General features: G+C 39.1%; 1 protein-coding gene across 13 annotated transcripts in view; it reads left to right on the forward strand.

Annotated features, from left to right (window-relative positions):
* Positions 1–18,086, forward strand: part of Cd200l2 (CD200 molecule like 2) — a 31,666-nt gene extending 13,580 nt beyond the window's left edge. For 9 of the 13 annotated variants that reach the window (XM_087577323.1, XM_087577317.1, XM_087577322.1 and 6 more), the window contains exons 5-7: positions 5,114–5,228; positions 6,935–7,062; positions 16,371–18,086. In XM_087577323.1, coding sequence (XP_087433449.1) covers positions 5,114–5,228; positions 6,935–7,062; positions 16,371–16,432 — 305 coding nt within the window. In that variant the 3' untranslated portion in view covers positions 16,433–18,086. The remainder of the gene's footprint in view (positions 1–5,113; positions 5,229–6,934; positions 7,063–16,370) is intronic. The other 4 variants (XM_087577326.1, XM_087577329.1, XM_087577328.1 and 1 more) reach the window with 1 other exon arrangement.
* The last annotated feature ends 3,699 nt before the right edge of the window (positions 18,087–21,785 follow it).

A 21,785-nucleotide genomic window follows, 5' to 3' on the forward strand; every position in this document is an offset into this window, starting at 1 on the left:
GGTGGCGAATGTTATTGTGGCCCTCTACATTGTCTGCATGTATTTTCGCCTCTCCCAAAGTCATTGACGTTCCTCTGGAAGTAAATTATTAGTAAGGATCATATGTACATCTTGGGAAGTCAAGCTATAAGACTGGGTAATGTACTGGAACTCTTTAATAAAGGTGGATGAGTTAGAGGTGTAGGAACCCAGTCTGTTTTCTATTTGAGAAAGTTCATTCAGTGATGAGCCCATCTACACTGGCTACCTCTCTCAACCAAAGGACTGGTGCTCAGTCAGATATCTCTGGCAATGAAGGGTTTGGGGGTTTTGCTATGGTCTTGGAGAGGGTGATAGGAGGGGTGAAAATAGGTGCCAGTGTAGGGAGATTGAAGCATCCTACAGCTGGCACAGGAGGGGAGGGGTCTGGAGAGGTCAATCGAGGAGACTCTGGGGTAACCTGGTGAGAAGGAGAAACTGAGGAAGCAGGCCTGCAGTGAAGAGGAGGTAGTTTGTTAGCTGGACCAAGAGTTGTACTGTCATCTGGTGCCTGTTTCATAGCTAAGAGGAGTTGGGTGGGGCTACAAGAGGAACACAGAGAAGGATTAATCTCAATAACGGAAACACTCTGTCAGGCCAGGTGTCTCAGTCATCACTGAGACATCTGGAGGCCATAAACGACGGGTCCCAGACCCTCCAGAAGCATTCCTACCCAGGCCTGGGATTTCATGTCAGCTGTGAGAACCTGGAGCAAGAGGGGTGTGAAAGGGGAATGAGGAACTGCTTTCAAGGGAAATTCCACCCAGTAATTGAGGTCCTATCCCTAGTCTAAGGAAATTCCCATAATCTCAGAAAAACTGGCCAGGCTTTATCTGGGAAATCGGGGTCCTCCTTGCCAACCGAAATAGACCTACCTATCTGCTGTTGTTTGTGCGGAAATTGTAGCTGCAGTTTGGTAGCAGGGAAAGTTGAACCTTGTGGTTGATGAACCTTGTGGTGAAGCGGCAAAAGATGGCACAATGTGGTGAACCACTGAGGGCAGTGGCTCACGGAGAAGTCGGCTTGCGAGCCAGCTGAAGTAGTAACTGATGCAGTAACTCAAGTGGTGGAAGTCCTGAGTCCCATAGCAGCCAGCAGGTGGTGGTGTGCAACAGCAAAACAGATGAAACTAATGAACCGGAGGGATGCACGTGTGGCTTAGGAGGGGCAGCAACTGCATGTGTCTCCATTCCTCCTTGCCATAGCCCAGGCGAGCATCCGGCCCAAGCCTAGTGACCTCAGACTGAGGACAGAGGTGGCTGCGGAGGCCCGCTGTGGGAAAGGGCTATCTTCTGTCCTGCAGTCCTGCAGTCAGCAGAGGCAGGACACCAGACCTTGTAGACACAGGGAGATCAAAAACCACGTACGAACCACCAGTTAGGGTTTAAATCATGGCCCGCACCCAGACAAAGCACACCAAGCCAATACGGTTCACATGGAGAGGTTTAATGAGAAAAGAAGAGGAGAGGAGGGGAAAGGCCAGTCATAAGCATGTGGGGGGAGGAGGGTAGAGAGAAGGGACAAGGAAGAGGGGGAGAACAGGAAAGAGAAGAGAACAAAGAGAGGAGTGAGAGGGGGAGGAGGGGGCAAGCAACCCCCTTTATAGTCAGGCAACTGTGGGGTGGAGCATACCTGGCTGTTCCCAGGTAGCTGTGAGGGTGGAGCTTAGACATAATACCAACAATAACATCTCATCATTCTATTCTAAGTTTCTCTAATTATTTATACATTAGCTCCCTCTTACTCATAGTTTGTAGGATAATTTCTTTCCACCAATATTACCATTGCCACCAAGCTAGCTTTACTGTGTTCCAAGCCCCACAAGTCTTGTTCTGCCAGCTTGTTTCTTGTTCCAACTCACCAACACTATCAGCACTATAAGGAGCATTGTCCCCATGGGCAATCGAGATAATAGCAGTGGAAATCACCCATCAGGAAATCACCCATTGCTGATGGCTGTATCTGTTAACAGGCTTGAGTGAATCATGATATTGGTAATAATTAATACTTATTACTCCACATTATGGGTAATCTATGACTAATCTACTGTAAAAGTATGATAACATTTGAACATATCAGGAGTATCCTAACAAAATCACCAAATAGCAAGGCTTTCACTAATTAAAAGGTTTTTCTGATTTTTTTCAACAGTCAAGAGTATTAACACACTCTTCTCTCAGATTCTCAACTCTATACTTTCTAACTGGAAGAGAATTTGTAGTTTTCTTCTAGTTACCTTCCAAGATGTTATTTTGATTTATGGCAAAAGACACTCCCTAGTACCCGAGAATTCTGGAGCAGGCCAATCAGCATTCACTATTCTGTACTGTCAAGAAGAAATGCCATTCCATAGCCCAGAGAGCTAGTAACTACTTTGCCATGTGCATTACTACACTGATATATGAACAAATTATTTGGAACTATGAATACCTTTATGAAACAAAACAGCATTGGATTGCCAGTGGCCACCAAAGCACTCAGCTGCAGGGCTTCATAAATTCTGTGCTGTCTGCACACCACCAGTTTTTCATTTGAGCCCTGTATATATACCTTGATATTGATTTCTGGACATTTTTCAAATTAGTGGATGTATTTCAGGCTACAGAATGCTAAGGAAAACAAGTACCCATTCCAGTGAAATATTCCCCTTCTTATGACCTTTGCCATTACAAAGCAAAGATTGCTGGTAGGAGAAATGTGTTAGAGGGGTTCACCTCCTCCACTTTTTCCTTGGAAATACCCTAGAATCTGAAAGACATATGTGTGTAGAGGCTGAGGTCTTCATGTTTGCTGAACTTCAGATGCCAACCTATGGTAACACCACTGGGGCAAAATTCTGCTTTAAGTATGAACATATGACATATAAGGAGCTTCACTATCAGAATCTACAACAAAGAGATCCAAATTATTCTTCAAGGGAGAAGAAGGCTTAAAAGATTAAATAGACCACAAAACTAATTCTAATTGCACTATGCTTGAGATAAATAGAATAGCACTCTCTGAATTCTATAATAAAATCAAGTAAAATAGTAGCATGCTTCAAACTACATGGACAAGACAAGCAGCTCCTGAAAATCAAAAGAAGGGTAAGGAAGTTCTGTGCATTTTCCCTTCCCTTTTTTCCAGTTTGTAGGCGCTCACTTGGTGACACAAGAGTGCAGTAAACTTCTGGCCATCAGTCATGTTCCTACTCCTGTATATTGACAGTTCTCATGAAATTCCTATAATGAGAATGAGGTGATAGATGGCAATGATATAATTTGGTTAATGAGACCTAGTCTACTCTATTTCAATATTAGGATAGGATGATTGACAGCTGGACTCTAAAAACTAGTGAGAAATGTGTAACTTTCCCATAATGTGGTCACATTAGCCCAGGAACCAAGGAGAATCAATCACTAAGCATCAGCAAATTCTGAATGTATTCTCATTCATGGAAAATTTCCTCTAGTTCTTTCAATGGTTTCATTTTTTAAACAACTCCTTAAAAATATGCTTAACAATCTAGGTTAAGTTTTTACTTCATCTTAATATCCATTATTTTTCTTTTCTTCATGTTTTCTGAGAGAGTGTATAAACATCTTCTTCAAGTACTTTGATGGTATTTTCCTTCCTTTGAGACTCAAGCTTTTTTTTTTTTTTTGCAATGAAAATAATTTTATTTGATATTTTTTATTTACATTTCATATGTTATCCCCTTCCCCAGTTTCTCATCCCTAAACCTCTATCCTATTCCCTCTCCCTTCTTCTATGAGGGTGTTCCCCTCCCCAACCACCCCCCTCTCCCACCCAGCTTTTAATTTAAAGTTTGTTCTCAGAAATCATCCATTTTTATTAGTTAAGATACAACTTTGGAACTCTCACACACGTAGACAATGAATTCTGATTCCTTGACTCTCCTTTCTTACGTCCCTCCCACTCCAATCATGCCACCCCACACCTCTTCCTCGCATGGCTTCCTCTTCCAGGTACATGACTTTTGGCCTTATGACCCACTTATTTTAACCAAGGCCATCAGTGGCAATAGCCACTGGAGAGTGGGTGTCACCAGGTGATTGGATACACAACTAGAGGCAAGGTTTCCCGTTTCCCTGATGTATCAGTAGAGAACAGTTCAACAGAAGGAGGTGGAAAGCCCTGAGCCACTGCTCCACCCAAACTTGGAGGTTGATGGGCTAAAATTGCTTGTCCTTAAAAAGACTTTTCTTCATTACCTATTTTGAGGAAGTATTTTTTCCTTTCAGTTGTATCTGGGAATAATAGCATGAAAGTCTTCCATCATTTCTTTCACTCATTGTCTCTATCCTTCATCCCGGGAGCTTCATTCTTCTGTTTATGTTACATGTGTTCTAGGTCTGTTTCCTCACACTGAAGCCCATGTCAATAGTTTTGCTGCTTTTCATTTAACCATTTTATATTAATGCTGTTTATAAGGATTCACAAGAAATATTAGAAATAATTACTTGTATTTTGTTTGTATATTGAAACTAAGGTTTGTCAATTCTTCCCAACTCATAAAACTGGATTTTATGAACTAAATGCCATAAGTTCTTCTATAAATATTTTGTTTGTTTTATTAAGGTTGATATTAATTATTTATTAAAATGCAAATGTCAATAATAAGCAATTTATCAGTGGAGAAGAAGGTTATGCCTTGCTTATTTTTATGTTAAATATTGGAGATGTGAATTTCTCATTCTGGTGAAATTCCATATGTAGTTTTTTCTGCTGGGATTACCTTAACTCAGAAAAAAGTTCATTTTTCTGTGCAAAATTCTTCACGTTCATTCTCCTCTACCTATCTAAAATGGCTATGTGGCATCTTGTTGGAAAAGAATAGTAAAAACTAGATAAAATCTCATCGGTGAAGCCACAGTGGCTCTCTGAAAAGCATGCGCATTCCTAATTATAAAGAGAAGTAGCACCTGCCATCTGGGATCTTACTTTTCATTCCGTGGTAATGACAAAGCCTCTCATAGAGTATATCTGATGGCAATGAAGCTGTAGCAAGACAAGAAAGCTTTACAAATTTAAGGCCCCAGGATAGTCACGTAGTGTAACCAGAGAAACAATTTGTCTGGTTTATGGTTTTCAGGTACCACAAATCCTTGTTTAAACTGGAAGATAACAGCAACTGTATTCATCATATTGTTTCTCATTTCATGGATCATCATTGGGGCCCATTGCTATATTCATTTCAAAAAGGAAAGGTAAGATATATGGACAGACAGACAGACAGATATAGCAATAGTGACCTGATGTGTCAGAGAAACTAGATACAATAGAGCTAGATGGAAATATTTTTTTAATTCCAGGGGTTCTGGAAAAATCTATCGAGAAAAGAATAGTGAAGGAAATCTTGTTCCCATGTGCTAGACAGTTCTTGATATCCGGTGATTAAAAATTTGACCACTAGCAGGCATTTTATGTTACAGTGAATTGAGTGTACTAATTTTTAAAGCAAAATGTTTATTTTTATATTATGAGCTTCTTTTATTTGTGTGTTTCTGTATGTTACATGCATGTTTGGTGCCAGTGAGGACCTGAAGAGAGTGTGAAAATTGAGTTGCAGGCAGTTATGAGACCTCCATATGGGTGCTGGGAACTGAACCAGGGTCCTCTAATGAAGCTACAAGTTGTCTTAACTGGTGAGCCATCCCTCCATCACAAGTTTAAGATTCTTTATTGAGAATGAGTTTTCACAGAAGAAAGCACAAGGTCCAGGGAAACGGGTGAGAGAGAGATCTAGAGCCAGGAAGCCTGGGACAGATCCAACTGAGCCATAAGGTGAAATGGAAATCTTACTTTGTAGGGTTAATATAATAAAATACACATCCATTTATCCAGCTCCCTGGTGGATGGCAATGCACGATGGAAGATAAGTGTGTAAATACGATACTAGGCAGTGACAGGAAAAACTGTAGACCTAATTGGTGGCGTGTGATTTGTTTTTCTGTCATTATATATTCTTTAAATTTAAAAACCTTTGGTGTATTTGTTCTACCACATTGCAATCCAAGGAAATGTATAAACCAAAGAAGCTTGAGAATCTTCTCTATAATCTAGAAAGCTCTGTCACTGGAGTGCAGAAGACATACCTTATAAGAGAAGAATGTAGAGACTGCTACACTAGTCAGGATGACATATGTCTGGAATCAAGAGGTTGAAAAGAGGAGGAGGGATTAAAGCTATATGCAGGATGGGATTTCCTGAATGACAGCTGCGGAGAGAGAGTGACTTATCTTACTTATCTTACTCAAGTGATTTAACACTAAGGAAAACTTGCATAAACATGTGAAAGAATAGAGAAATGGCAATCTTTGCAGGGAGGATTAAGAATTCTGTTTGGAACATTGCCACTTTTAAATGTCTGCTTTATACCCAGGAGCTATGTTAATTAAGTATCCACATGTAAAACTTGGGATTTTTGGAGCAAATGATAAATAAGTTTGCTAATATGGAAGTTATGATCACTGTGAAGAGAGATCATGAATTACTGTTTTCACAATTTAAGGTAAAAATAATAGTCAAGTTATAGTAATTGAGACAAAGTAGAGGAAGAACAACCTTTGCAGAGAGGATTAAGAGTTCTGTTTGAATGCTGTAATTTTTAAATGCCTACTTTATATCCTAGGGAGTATGTTAATTAAATATCTACATGTGTGAATTGAGGGTTGTGGAGCAGAGGATAAGTTTTATGATATAAGGCTCTGACCTCTATGGAGACACACCATAAACTATTGCTCTCATTATGTTAAATTAAAAACATTTCGCAAGTTCTAATATATTGGTCAAGTGTTTGATAGGAGTGTATATGAATGTCTTTAATTTTAATTGATAACCAGTGATTGCAATGTGCTGCCAATGTATTTGGTCAGTATTCAGTTTATTTCTGTAATTCTCATGGTATCTCTAGGTCAGAGAACTTGCCTGAACCATCACCACTGCAGATGTCTAACACAATACCAACTCTGATACCCACACCACCAACAAAAGAAACCGAGAACTTGATAACCCAACACCACCAGACAGATCTAATTGGAAGTATGTAATATTTTTATGTCACAAGATATTCTTTATGATTTATCATTTCAAATTGAATCATGCATTGGCTAGCAGCAATTATCATTTTAGAAATAAGCTGAGACAAATACTTGTTTTTATACATAATCCTATTCCAGGAAACAGCAAATTCAAGTGAGGTTTTGTAAATATTAATGTCTTTAAGTTGTGAAATTAAAATTAGAATTATTTGAACTGATACATAAAAATTATAGATGTCTATGGAGTACTAAGGTATTTTGACAACAGGTTAAACATATCTGTTTAAACAGATGCTTATCATTTATGTTTAAAATTTTGAAATCTCTTCCTCTAGGTTTTAAAAGTGCAGCTTGTAATCATTATCTATAATTACCCTTCTGTGCATTAGCACAGAAGTCTTACTCTACCCATAACTTAGTCTTATCCACTCCTTATCCCTCCTACCCTCCACTAATCCAACCTCTAATAACTACCATTCTACTCTCAACTCTATGACACAATTTTTTAGGTTCCTTGTCTAAACAAGATTATACAGAACTTGTCTTTATGTTCATAGATTATTTTTCTTACTGCGGATAAGCACCTAGTTACATCTATGTGGTTGACAATGCCAGAATTTCCTGTTTATGGCTAAATAATATTCACACAGGTGTGTGCTTTACAATTTCTTAATCTATTCTTCAGTAATAAACAGGCATTACTTCGTTTCTCATCTGTTGTGAATAGTACCACAGAGTACATTGGAATCCAGATGTTGTCTCCTCAACATAATCGATATAATGATTCCTTTTCCACATTTCTGTGTGTATTCCACGCGGGCGCGTGCGCACGCACACACACACACACACAGACATGGCATAGCAGGATTATATAACGCTTCTGTTTTTTTTTCCTTTTATAGAAGCCTTCTTACTGTCCCCTGACCATACTAATTTACATTTCACCTACAAGAAGCAAAGTTTCCTTTCTTCACATACACACAGCCCCATTCTATGGTTTCTTTGATAACTATTTGGTAACTACTCTTATGAGGTAAGCTGCTCTCTTCTGGTAGCTTTTATTTGTATGTCCCTGATGATTACTGATGGTAAGCTTTTTTTCCTTATATTAACCACTTTGTATGACTCCCTTGATAGATGTCTATTTAGGTTTATTATCCATAAAATCGAGTAATTTATTTTTCTTTAGTTCTTAAGTTCCTTATGTATCTTCAAATATCAAACTCTCAGATATGGAGTTTGTGAATATTTTCTTCTTTTCTGAAGAGGGCCTCTTTGTTGTTCTTGATAATTCTTTTCCTTGTAGGCAATTCTATTTCTCTGACAATATTTCAAAAAAAAAAAAGCCCACTGTTCTTTCTCCGTGTATCTCTGAGTATGTCCTTAGTACCCGTATTGAAAAATCAGTTTTCTGTAGATATATGGATTTATCACAGTGTCTATTGTTCTGCTCATCTATGAGTGAGTCTGTGTCCTGCAAATGCCATGCTGTTGTAATGAATTACTTCTTCATGGTGTATTTTGAAGTCAAGAGGTACAGTGACTCTGACAAGGGATGAGGTTTCACTGTTCTAGACATCTTGGATTCTTCTGCTAGTTCTAGAGAGAAGGTCATGGAAATTATACCAATTCTTTGCATCACTGTCAATAGAACAGTTATTTTGATTATTTGAGGTTTTCCAATTTAAGAATACAAGGATTCTTTTCAGTGTGTGCATCTTCAATGATTAATTTATTGGATAGTTGTAGGTTTTAGCTATAGAGTACTGTTGGAAGGCTGCCATCCCTTTCAGTGTAATTTCTCTCACTTTATATTGTTATATGTTAATTCATAGGAATTATTCCTATTTAGGAAAGCCCACATTCCTATTTAGGAAAGCCCACATTTTTCTTTGTATACAATTTTTGTAATTTCTGCTGACCCAATGTCGTGGTTCTTTGTTTTTGTTCACTATCATGAATGACACTTCTTTTTAATTGAAATTTTGATGGCTCTTAGTGATTAAGATAATTTCTTGGTGTAAATTAATTTGTGTTTGAAATCCTTGCTAAATGTTACAGATTCAAAGTCTTACAGTGAATTCTGATAGTTCTCCAATAACCTGGTCATCTCTCACATATAATACTTTCCAAGATAGTTGGTTCCAACTTTCTACAAGCTAGAATCATGTCAAAGGAGGGGACCTAAGCTGAGCAAATGCCTCCATATGATTTAGCTGTTGGACTTTTCTCAATTATTTACTGGTGTGGGAGGGTGTAGAACATTGAATTAATCCCATGTATTCTATCAGATCATCATGGACTAAGGCTGGTCTTCAATAATAACAAAAACAACAGAACATATACATGGAAGTTGAACAACTGTCTACTCAATGATAACTTGGTCAAGGAAGAAATAAAAAGAGAAATTAAAGAATTTATAGAATTTAATGAAATAGAAGGCACAACATATCCAAACTTAAGGGACACAATTAAAGCAGTACTAAGAGGAAAACCCATAGCTCTGAGTACCTCCAAAAAGAAACTGGAGAAATCATACACTAGCAGCTTAACAGTACATCTGAAAGCTCTAGAACAAAAAGAACCAAATACACCTAGTAGGAGTAGACTGCAGGAAATACCAAGGACTGAAAGCAACCAAGAAAAAAAAAAACAAAGAGAACTATACAAAGAATCAAGAAAACCAGGAGCTGGTTCTTTGTTAAATTCAACAAGATAGATAAACCCTTAGCAAATTAGAGGGCACAGAGACAGTGTCCAAATTAATAAAATCAGGAATGAAAAGGGAGACATAAGAACAAAAACTGAGGAAATTAAAAAAATAATCACATCGCACTACAAAAGTCTATATTCAACAAAACTGGAAAATCTAGATAAAATGGATGATTTTCTAGATAGATACCAGGTAGCAAAGTTAAATCAGGATCAGATAAGCCATCTAAACAGTCCCATAACTGCTAAGGAAATAGAAGCAGTCCCCCCCCCCAAAAAAAAAGGACAGCCAGTACCAGATGGTTTTAGTGCAGAATTCTATCAGACCTTAAAAGAAGTCCTAAAACCAATACTTTTCAAACAATTCCACAAAATAGAAACAGAAGAAACACTACCCAATTCTTTCTATGAAGCCACAGTTACAATGATACCTAAAGCACACAAAGACCCAACAAGGAGAACTTCAGACCAATTTCCCTTATGAATATCGATGCAAAAATAACCAATAAAATTCTCACAAACCTAATCCAAGGACACATCAAAACAATCATTCACCATGATCAAGTAGGCTTCTTCCCAGGGATGCAGGGATGGTTCACTATATGGAAATCGGTCAATATAATTCACTATATAAACAAACCCAAAGGAAAAAAAAGACATGATTATTTCATTAGATGCTGAAAAAGCCTTTGACAAAATACAATACCCTTCATGTTGAAAGTATTTGAGAGATCAGGAATTCTACGTACATAACTAAATATAATAAAAGCAATATACAACAAACCAATAGCCAATATCATACTAAATGGAGAGAAACTCTGAAGCAATCCCACTAAAATTAGGGACTAGACAAGGCTGCCTACTCTCTCCCTACCTATTCAATATAGTACTCAATGTTCTAGCCAGAGCAATTAGACAACCAAAGCAGAACAAAGAAATACAAATTGCAAAGGAGAAAGTTAAGATATTACTATTTGCATATAGTAGTATACATATGCAACCCCCCCAAAATTCTACCAGAGAGCTCCTTCAGCTGATAACTTCAGCAAAGTGGCTGAACATAAAATTAACTCTAACAAATCAGGAGCCTTTCTCTACTCAAAGGATAAATAGGCTGAGAAAGAAATTAGGGAAACAACACCCTTCAAAATAGTCAAGAATAATATAAAATAGTCTTGGTGTGACTCTCACCAAGCAAGTGAAAGATCTGTATGACAAGAACTTCAAGTCCCTGAAGAAAGAAAAAGAAGAAAACCTCAGAAGATGGAAAGATCTCCCATGCTGATAGATTGGCAGGATTAATATAGTAAAAATAGCCATCTTACCGAAAGCAGAGTCAATAGAAACATCATCGCAATTCCAACTCAATTCTTCATAGAGTTAGAAAGAGCATTTCTCAAATTCACTTGGAATAACAAAAAACCCAGGATATGGAAAAGTATTCTCAACAATAAATGAAAATCTGGGTGACTCGGCATCTCTGAGCTCAAGCTGTACTATAAAGCAATAGTAATAAAAACTACATGGTGCTGATACAGAGACAGGCAGGTAGATCAATGAATAGAATTGAAGACCCAGAAATGAGCCAGCACTCCTATGGTCACTTGATCTTTGCCAAAGAAGCTAAAACCTACCAGTGGAAAAAAGAGCATTTTCAACAAATGGTGCCGGTTCAAATGGTGCAAATTGATCCATTCTTATCTCCTTGAACAAAGTTCAAATTCAAGTGGATCAAGGACCCCCACATAAAACCAGATATACTGAATTTAATAGAAGAGAAAGTGGGGAACAGCCTTGAACCTATGGGCACAGGGGAAATTTTCCTGAACAGAATACCAATGGCTTATGCTCTAAGATCAAGAATCAACAAATGGGATCTCATAAAACTGCAAAGCTTCTGTAAGGCAAAGGACACTGTCAATAGAACAAAATGGCAACCCACAGATTGGGAAAAGATCCTTATCAATCCTACAACAGATAGAGAGCTAACACCCAATATATACAAAGAATTCAAGGGAAATATATCTCTGGGCAAAGTCAAACCAGAGTAGTTAAACCATAACTCAACATAGAGTCGTCCATACTCATGGTTAAACTGCCACCACATTCAACTAGAAAGATTAGCAGATTGGAGAATGAGGAGACAGAAACACAGCAGGACATCTCCTGTCAATTGTAGATCTCCACTTTGCAGGTATTGTTCTTCCTCCTCACTTGGGAAGATGAATTGGAGGGGTTGGAGGGTACCTGCATGCAGGCCACCACATACATTCATTTTTAATGCCAGTTTAAAAGCTCTGTGAGTCCCAGTGACTCATATAGTGGCCAGTTTCTCAAAAGCAGAAGGTATGGGCCTATAAGCACTTGGGCTTGTTACTAGTTCTGTTGACGGATGGTGTAATTTGCTATTTCCCAAGGAACAGGAGCCATAACCCACTTTGTGTCTCCTGTTCCACCTGAGTTCATAGGTCACAAACCACTGGGCTTCTCTAGTCTTCCCTTTCTCTACCACCTGTTTGATAGCTTCTTTCTCTCCCATCACTCCTCTACCTGCCTACTCACTTCCTGAGTGCTGGGGCCAGGCCACAGTGTTTTTTTCTGGCACTTCTTGCTGCAAACAGGGTTGGAGGGGACACGGGAGCGAGTCACCACATAGTCTCCTTTTTAATGCCACTTTAAAAGTGTTTCCAAATACATAGCTTAGATTAATTCTCTCAACTCTTGTAATTGTACTTTCTAATCTCCACTCCTTTCATGCAGGTTTGTCTGAATTATTTGTTTTCTAGTTGCAAACTTTAGACAATAATAGATGTGATACTTACTTGACCATTGTCAGTATCTTGTAGCCTACTTATGACTTGCTTTTCTATTTATTAGAAAATGTGTTTTCAGTTAGTCCTGATATAATACATTTTCTAGGGATTGAATGCTTGCCCATATCTCTTCTTTTCTTTCTTATTTCATAACTCAGCCCCTGAATCTAGAATTAATACTTTAGTAGATTAAAAGCAAAACAACAACCAGTAAAATATCATTTAACTGCCAATGGAATAACGAGAGAAGAGAGAAGCTTACCATAAAAGGATGGGAAGATGGATTCTATGGCAAAAATCAAAAGTAACAGAATAGAATAGGTTAGACACACACACACACACACACACACACACACACACACACACACACCACAAAAACACATTTATTAGCATGTGTTTATGAAATGACATCTATAAGCAAAAATATTGGTGGTACTAACATAAAAAATAACCTCCAAGCCAGGCGTGGCGGCTCACGTCTGTCTTCCCAGTACTTGCAAGGCAATGATAGATTGATTGAAGCAGGCTTGAGATCAAGCCTGGTTATACAGGGCATCGCAGACCAGCCTGGTCTACAGAAATAGACTCTGTCTCAATCAATTGATTGATCATTAGATCAAGCATCAGTCAATAATAGTATGTCACTATCAGTACTGTAAATAAGCAGTCCTAAGCTTTATTTATGTTCTGGGCCTGCAGACAGCAGCGGAAATGAAGAAGCTGTAAGTATATGCAATAGCAGACTTTCTCCCCTTCGGTAGGGTGAAGGATGATGTATCTGTGCAAAAGGAGGCATAGATGCATCATACATAATGCATTACCTTCACAGAGAAGCAAGCCTAGGCGGTGCCAGGCGTAGGAAAGTGGTCCATGGTAGAATGTAGTAGTGATGTGAGAATGGGCAGAAGGGTGACACAAGCTCTTGTTAACTTGAAAAAGTCTAGGACCTGTGTAGGCACCAGTTCAAAGTTTCCATGTTCAATGAATTTTGTTTTCAACATTTGGGCCTTGATGTGAGTTTGAGGGAGAAAAAAAACCTATATAGTCTTGGCACCAGCCTGGGTCATTAGAACCCCTTTGGCCAACAACTATAGGATTAATGGGGTCCTGCATTTGCTCTGCTATAGGTTGCTCAGGGAGGCTGGATGTGGGAAGTTTGACGGTGCTTACTCTACTCTGCTGCAGGGCGGTGTTGGTCTGTGAGAAGCTACAGGACACTGCTTGGGGAGGTGGGGTGGGGAAGTGTAGTCTGAGCCCAGCACACAACTGGAGCTGGCTGGGGCGGGGAGTGGGGGGTGCGAGAGGGATATTTCCCCGGGGGCCTGCAAGGAGGCCCCTGGGCCATTGGCTTCTCAGGCTCTTGGGTATCCAGGCACCGCTGGGATGCTGCTGAAGAGCTGAGAATGGAGTGGGGGCCCGCGGGGCTGGATCTAGCCTTGGGCGGAGGGGAAAGGAAGGTGAGCTCAGGCAGGTCCTGCCCGGGAGTCATTGGCTAGTCAGCAGTCTTGGCCTTGGTAGCTAGCGCCACTGAGAGCGCAGGAAGGCCTTCTGGGGAGATTAGTCAGCAGCCCTGTAGGCAAAGGGCTTCTCTATGGCTCTCCACGGTGGTGGTTCCCAGGAAAAGAGGCAGTCCATGGTTTCAAGGTGTTTATTATCTGGAAGGTGGATGAGTAAAACATTCCTCGGCTACTCAGAGTGCGCCTGAGATTAAATACCTTTTGCAGGGAGGAGTGTCTGGGAAGGAAAGTTTCATTGTCTAAGCCTCCAGGCCTTCAGGTACCTCATTATAATAGAGATCTGGGGGTTGGGAATTCAGCTCAGGGGTATAGTGCTTGCGTAGCAAGCAAAAGGCCCTGGGTTGGTCCTCAGCTCCAGGGAGGGAAAAGACAAAATAATGGAGATCTGTCTTGAGCCTGTGGACACATCCTCTACCTGCGAAGGGGCTTGGGGCATTGCCCTTACGTGACTGATGGTCACAAATCTATGGAGGGCTGCAGGCTAGTGACCCACTTGATTTCCTGGGAGTCAGGCGAACTCCTACTGTACATTTCAGGGTCTCCCGGGTTCAAACCTCCTTAACCGGGAACCAGGGTGTCTTTCACTACCCCACAAACAACTCAATGAGATATAATCCAAACCTGGTACTGGAAGCTTGGCTTGGTGACAAGAGATGAGCAGTTGGGTCTCTGTATCCCTTGTTGTTTAGTGATTTCATTTAAACCGTTTTTATATACGTATATGTTTTAGGAAGCTTCTAGTGTATTAACTTTCCATACTATTCCTCAAATACCCCTCAATTTTAGCTGTCTCTCCACATATTCCCTCCCACTAATCTAACTCCCCTCCCAATCTCCAATTTATTTTTAACATTCAATCCAAAGCTATTTTATTCCCCTTTTAACAAAATCTATGTGCTCCCCGGTCCCTTACTCTATTCATATCCTCTCTGGTTCTATGGATTGGAGCATGGTTAACATTGTCTTAAGAGCATATATGCACGTATAAGTTCATACATACCATATTTGTCTTTCTGGGTCTGGGTTACCACACGGGCGATGTTTATTTTTAGTACCATCCAGTTACCTGAAAATTTCATAATGTAATTTTTTATAAATAGCTGAGTAATACTCCATTGCTTATGTGCACCACATTTTCTTTTTATATTCTTCTGTCGAGGGACATTTATATTGTTTCCAATTTCTGGCTATTCTGACTAGAGTAGTAATGGTCATATTTAAGCAAGTGACTCTGTGGAGAGGTGAAGCATCCTTTGGGTATATGTAGGAGCGTAGGATAGTTGGATTTGCAGATGGAATGAATCCTATCTTACCGAGTAACAGCCATACTGGTTTCCACAATGGCAGTGTGGGTTTGGCCTCCCACCTGCAATGGATGAGTGTTCCTCTTAGTCCCCATTCTCCTCAGCACGAACTGTCACTCGTCTTATTGATCTTGCCATTCTGACAGATGGAAGATAGAATCTCGAGGCAGTTTTGACTTGCGTTTGCATGATGGCAGGATGTTGAACATTTCTTTAATTGTTTCTCAGCCATTTAATTTTTCTCTATTGAGAATTCTCTATATAGAGAAAATTTTTGATTGGGCTATTTGGTTTTTGATATCTAGAGTCTTATAAATTTTGAGTGTTAGTCTTCTGTCTGATGTATAGTCAGAAAAAAAAAAAAAAACCTTTTCCCATTCTATAGGCTGCCACTTTCTCCAAATGAAATTATCCTTCACCGTGAAAATTCAAAATTTTCTCATTTAGTAATTGTTGATCTTACGGCCTATGTTTATAGTATTCTGTTTAGAAAGTCTTTTCCTGTGACAATGAATTCAAGGGTATTCCCCAATATAGAGTCTTCACCCCTACATTCTAAAATCTTTGGTATAGTAAGGTATTCTATATGCTACTAAAAGATATACATATTAACCTCAAATGCTTTACAATGGTGAATTGCTTGCATGATATGCTAGGTCAATGGTGGCACAAATCTTGTCCAAGTAATCAACCAATAACTGATTTGACTTAAGGCCTACTCCATGAGATGAAACCTATACTGAGCAATGGTTGGGTGACCAACCTGTGTCCAGATAACCAAGGGTAAAAGCCAACAAACAATACAGGTCTTAAAGGGGGGAGGGGGGCTTGGGGATTTAGCTCAGTGGTAGAGCGCTTGCCTAGCAAGCGCAAGGCCCTGGGTTCGGTTCCCAACTCTGAAAAAAAAGGGGGGGGGAGGGGCGTAGTGGTAAATGACTGACTGATATTTTGCTGTTCTTATAGATCTGTGTGTTGTACAGTCATCATCAGAAGAGCAACCTCCCGCTGGATGGGAACAACTATAGAGACTCACAGATATTAAACAGAGAGTGGGAAACCTTGGAACACTCAGTGCTGAATTGAATGTCTCCATCAAACTCATTCCTTCCTCACAGCTCAGGAAACCCTGCAGAAGAGGAGGTGAAAAGAGCCTAAGAGGCAGAGCAGACAGAGGAGGACACCACAAAAACAAGACCTTCTATTTTTTTTTTTCTTTCCGTTTTTGAGACAGGGTTTCTCTGTGTAACCTTGGCTATCCTGGAACTCTTTGGAGACCAGGCTGGGCTTAAACTCACAAAGATAAGCCTGTCTCTGCCTCTTGAGTGCTGAGATATGATGGGTGCGTGATACCACCGCCTGCCAAGGCCTTCTGAATTAGCATGAACAAAGCTCAAATGAACTCAGAGACTGAAGGAGCATGCTCAGCGATTATACATAGTATCTGCCCCAGATCCTTTGCAGACATATTATGGTTCCTAGTTTAGTGTTTCCATGAGATTCCATTAGTGCAAACAAATGAGTTTATGATTTGTGTGCCTTCTCTTGACCTCACTTTCTTCTGTTACTTGTCCAACTTCAAAGTGATAGTATTTGTTTTATTTTATTATATTTTGAGAAAAGTGAATTAGTGAGTAAATGAAAGACTAGCTATTAAGGGAAAAGGGAATGCTAAGCTGCCATTTACACCTTCTGGCAAAGGGAAGAGCAGTTTTTCCAATAGAGTAACCCTGGGTATATCAACCATTCTCTAGAAGCCTCATGTTCAGGAACTGACCAACCAATAATGGACTCCATACTTTTGTTTGTTTTTTGTTGATAGTTATTCTGCATGCTTTAATTAGGTTACAGTTTGTGGGGGTTTTTGTTTTGTTTTGTTTTGTTTGTAGGGATGTGCTTGGGGTGTTGTTTTTTGTTTTCTTGGATTTTGTTTTGCATTGGCTTTTTGTTTATTTTTTGAAAAAGAACTTAAAGTCGGTTGGGTAGGAGGGGGTTGAGAACCTGAATGGACTTCAGAGAGTGGAAAAATAGAATCAAAATATGTTTTAATTTAAAATTGTTTTTAAACAATAAAAATAATAGAAAATTATTACAAAATCTGAGAAAATAATTTAGGTTTGGGCTACATATTTTATTCTACAATTGTTCAAATTGTGTACTTGCCCTTCATATAAGACCCCTTCAACTTAAAATGTCCTTAAAATAATACACTAAGATGAAAACTTTCATAAAAGACAACACTGAATTCAGATTACTCAATAATTTTAAAACATTAATTTTTTCATGCTGGAATGATGGTCCAGCAGTTAAGAGCATTTTGTATTCTTCTAGAAGACTCAGGTTTGATTCCCAGCACCCACAGGCAGTCTCAGTTACCGTGTGTAATTCCCAGGAGATCCAATGCCTTCTTTTGGACTATACATGTGCCAAGGATTTATATGTTATACCTCTTTTGAAGGTTTTAGAATTTTCTTCTGTTAATTTAATCTCACTTTTACTTGGGTCTATAACATGCCTTTCCTCGAATACTTGTTTGGCATTCCAGAAATCTTCTAGTCTTCTTAATATGTATATTTAGTGTTTTATCTACTAACAATATTCATTTTTTACGATGCCACGCTCAATTTTTCTTGTTATAGAACTTCTAAGGTACAGATTTTACAATAAAGAATTTCTATTATATGACCTGTCTTACTCAGGGTTTCTATTCCTGCACAAACATCATGACCAAGAAGTAAGTTGGGGAGGAAAGGGTTTATTCAGCTTACACTTCCACATTGCTGTTCATCACCAAAGAAATCGGGACTGGAACTCAAGCAGGTCAGGAAGCAGGAGCTGATGCAGAGGCCATGGAGGGATGCTGCTTACTGGCTTGCTTGCTTTTTTGTAGAACCCAAGACCACCAGCCCAGGGACAGCACCTCCCTCAATGAGCTGGGTCCTCCCACCTTGACCACTAGTTGAGAAAATGCCTTACGAAAATGCCTCATGAAGAGATTTCCACAACTGAGGCTCCTTTTCTGAGATAACTCCAGCTTGTGTCAAGTTGACACACAAAATTAGCCAGTACATGACCATAGGACTTTTATACTCTTTTGTGAGTATGCATGTGCTTCCAATATTTCTTTCAACTTGGGCTGCCACATTCTATCAAGCAGAGGGGAACTTGAAGCAGTATGAATTATGTGACAGAGGAAATTGAGAGGTTCTATCTTCCCTGTCTTAGTGTGATGCTATTCTTTTTTTTTTTTTTTTTTTGTTCTTTTTTTCGGAGCTGGGGACCGAACCCAGGGCCTTGTGCTTCCTAGGCAAGCGCTCTACCACTGAGCTAAATCCCCAACCCCCGATGCTATTCTTAATTGTCAACTTGTTTACATCTGAAGCTCTAACCCAAAAGTAAAGGACATACTTATAAAGGATTTTTTTTTTCGCTTCATTTTCACTGGGTGGATCTAGTTCTAGTTCAGACCTTTGAGGTTGGAAGACACATGCCTTTGATTCAGACCTAGAGGCAAGAAGATATACCTATGAGTACACAGAAGAAGAAAGCTTTTGCTCCTTACCTCCTTGTTGTTGCCTTGCTAGGCCATCCAGCCCTTCATTGGCATTAGAGCCTACTTCTTTGAGATGTCAACATATACTGAAATATATTGAAGACCAGATGAGACATCCAGCATTGCAGACTGAACAATTACTGGATTCTTAGACATTCTGTTCACAGCTAACCATTGTTAAATTAGATGTACTGCAGCTTGTATATCATTCTAATATATGATATAACATATATTCCAATATATATTTATATATGCATTTATATTTGTGTGTTTGTGTGTGTTTATAGAGATATTCTATCTGTAAATTTTGTTACTCTAAAATATACTGTCCCATTACTTCATTTGCAAGCTGGAAATCTAGATGGGGCAGGCTTTTGAGCTATTCCAATTACATCCCAGTCGTACGTACCGTATTACTTGCTGTTTCTCCTGGCCACGTGCTCACAGTTCATCTCTTTTCATGGCAGCCTCATTCTCTTCTCTATACTTTCTCCTTCCTCCAGTCTCTCCTGAGACCCCTAACTCCATCCTCAAGTCGGGTGTTCTCTCTCTACTGACAGTCACAGGATCTAGCCTTCTACTAACCAGTTAACTTTAAACTTGGGATCAAGGTTTATATAACAAAGGCTAGTGTATGTAGGAATTCATTCCTCTTGGGGCAACCAGATATTGGGGTACAGAATTTAGCATTTGAAAACAGCATCACTGGACCAACCCCCAACATACACCTAATAATATATTTTATAAAATTATGTTTCTGCTACCTAAGTTGAGGAGGTAAATTTGATTAGTTATAAGTACAACAATCTAGAAGTTAATATAAGTTGGAGTTTCTCAAGATAAAAAGTTATTATGCAGTTGAATTGATTAAGTGATTTAGGACATGTTGAAACCCAGAGAATTGCAGCAATAGACACTGGGAGTTGTGTAATCATTTACTGATCACAGGTGAGATTGGATTACTATAATAACTATCCATTATTCTTTATCTGAAGCATGCAGCACCTTATTGAAAGTGTGCTAATTGTTCCAGGAATTCATTAACAAACCTGCATGTGCCTAGGTTCCTACCTACTTGAGAACTGGCCATTTAATCATCCTTCAGGTGTGGTTACTCCCTGCATTAGTCACAGTTGAATAGAGTAATAAAACTTCTAGAATGAATCTCTCTCTCTCTCTCTCTCTCCCTCCCTTCTCTCTCTCTCTCCCTCTCTCTCTCTCTCTCCCTCTCTCTCTCTCTCTCTCTTATACACACACACACACACACACACACACACACACACACACTTGTGATTTACTGGAAAGACTACAGTTGCATTCCATTTAATCCACATTGGCTAGAAATAAACAAAATGTCCAAGAATCCAGTACTTGCTCAGTCCATGAGGCCAGATGTCTCAGCTGTTGTTCAGTATGTGCTAGACTATGAAAGAAATAGGCTTAATGCTGGTGAAGTAATGGAAATGCTTGCAAGGGTAGAGCAAGCAAGCAAAGAGCAAATGCTTCCTTATTTCATGTCCTTTTATAGGTTTCCAGCAGATGATGTGGCCCAGATTAAAGATAGGTTTCCCCATATCAACCGATCTAGATGAAACACATGTCTTTTCTAGCTCAAATGACCTGAAGAAAGAGTGTCTTTCTTCCTGAAGATCTGGATTAAAAAATGATCTTCCTACTTCAAATTAAACAAAATCCCTCATGAATGTGCCCTCCAGTTTTGGGTTTTAATTAATTCCAGACATAGTCAAACTAAGAACCAAGAATAGCCATCTCAAGTCCAACTAAAAAACATCTTAACCTGGCACACATACATATCTCCTTACATCATGACTAACTTCCAAATGGAAACAGTAATAATGTTTAACATGATGTAATTATCCCACCTACAACCACAAATGCATTATATATTTAACCAAGACATAATTATCCCTAACATGATATAAATGTGCTTTGTAAAACCACAAATGCATCATCATTAATTTAGAATAAGCAACAATGTCCCTTGAAGGACATTCTTTTGTATCTCAAACTGAAATACAATAACCATTGATATTCTCTTAATTGATGTGATATCACATGATAAAAAATTGAGAAGAGAAAATACAAATGTTGTTAAAAACATTCTTAACAAAATACATCAGAAACATATGTCAATTATAATCCTTTTTTAATGTAACTGGTCATGGGTCCATTTTTAGTATTTATAACTACCTTCCTGTATCATTCATTTTTTATTTCTTTGACCTCTGACAAGAACTGCAGCAGGTCTTGACTCTTTTTCTGAAGGAATGACCCATAACTTCCTTCCTGATAGGTCTGTGTCCTTTGTTAGCCTGTGGAATAGAGGCTATAGTTGTTTCTCATTGTCTTTATTCGCAGGAACAACAAGAGACACTCTAAAGAATCCCTTGACCTCCAAACATAATGTTTCTTACCCCCATTCCAGAGAAGCAATATGAATTTCTCATGATAATCTGGATCGATCACTCTTAAAATTTTATTTGTTCCCTAGACTGCAGGTTTAAGTGCATTAGACACCCCAAACGGTTAGGGGTAACTGTGAGATTCCAGTTTAGTAGAATATTTACCACTCTTGGCAGGAGCACTACACCCTCTGGAACTAAAACTTCTAGGTCAGCAGAATTTAAGGTCTAAGAAACAGGGAGGGAAATTTTTCCTAGTGGATCACTAGGGGTGACAGCAAATGCAACTATCATTCTTCCACCCTTTGACTCTTGGACCTGTGGCTCCTGGATATGAGAGAAACTATACCACATATTAGACACTGGTTCAAATTGAACACTTGTGATGCTCCCTAATGTGAATAC

Source organism: Rattus norvegicus, chromosome 11 (genome assembly GCF_021556685.1).
Source record: "Rattus norvegicus strain SHRSP/BbbUtx chromosome 11, alternate assembly SHRSP_T2T, whole genome shotgun sequence".
Classification (NCBI taxonomy): domain Eukaryota; kingdom Metazoa; phylum Chordata; class Mammalia; order Rodentia; family Muridae; genus Rattus; species Rattus norvegicus.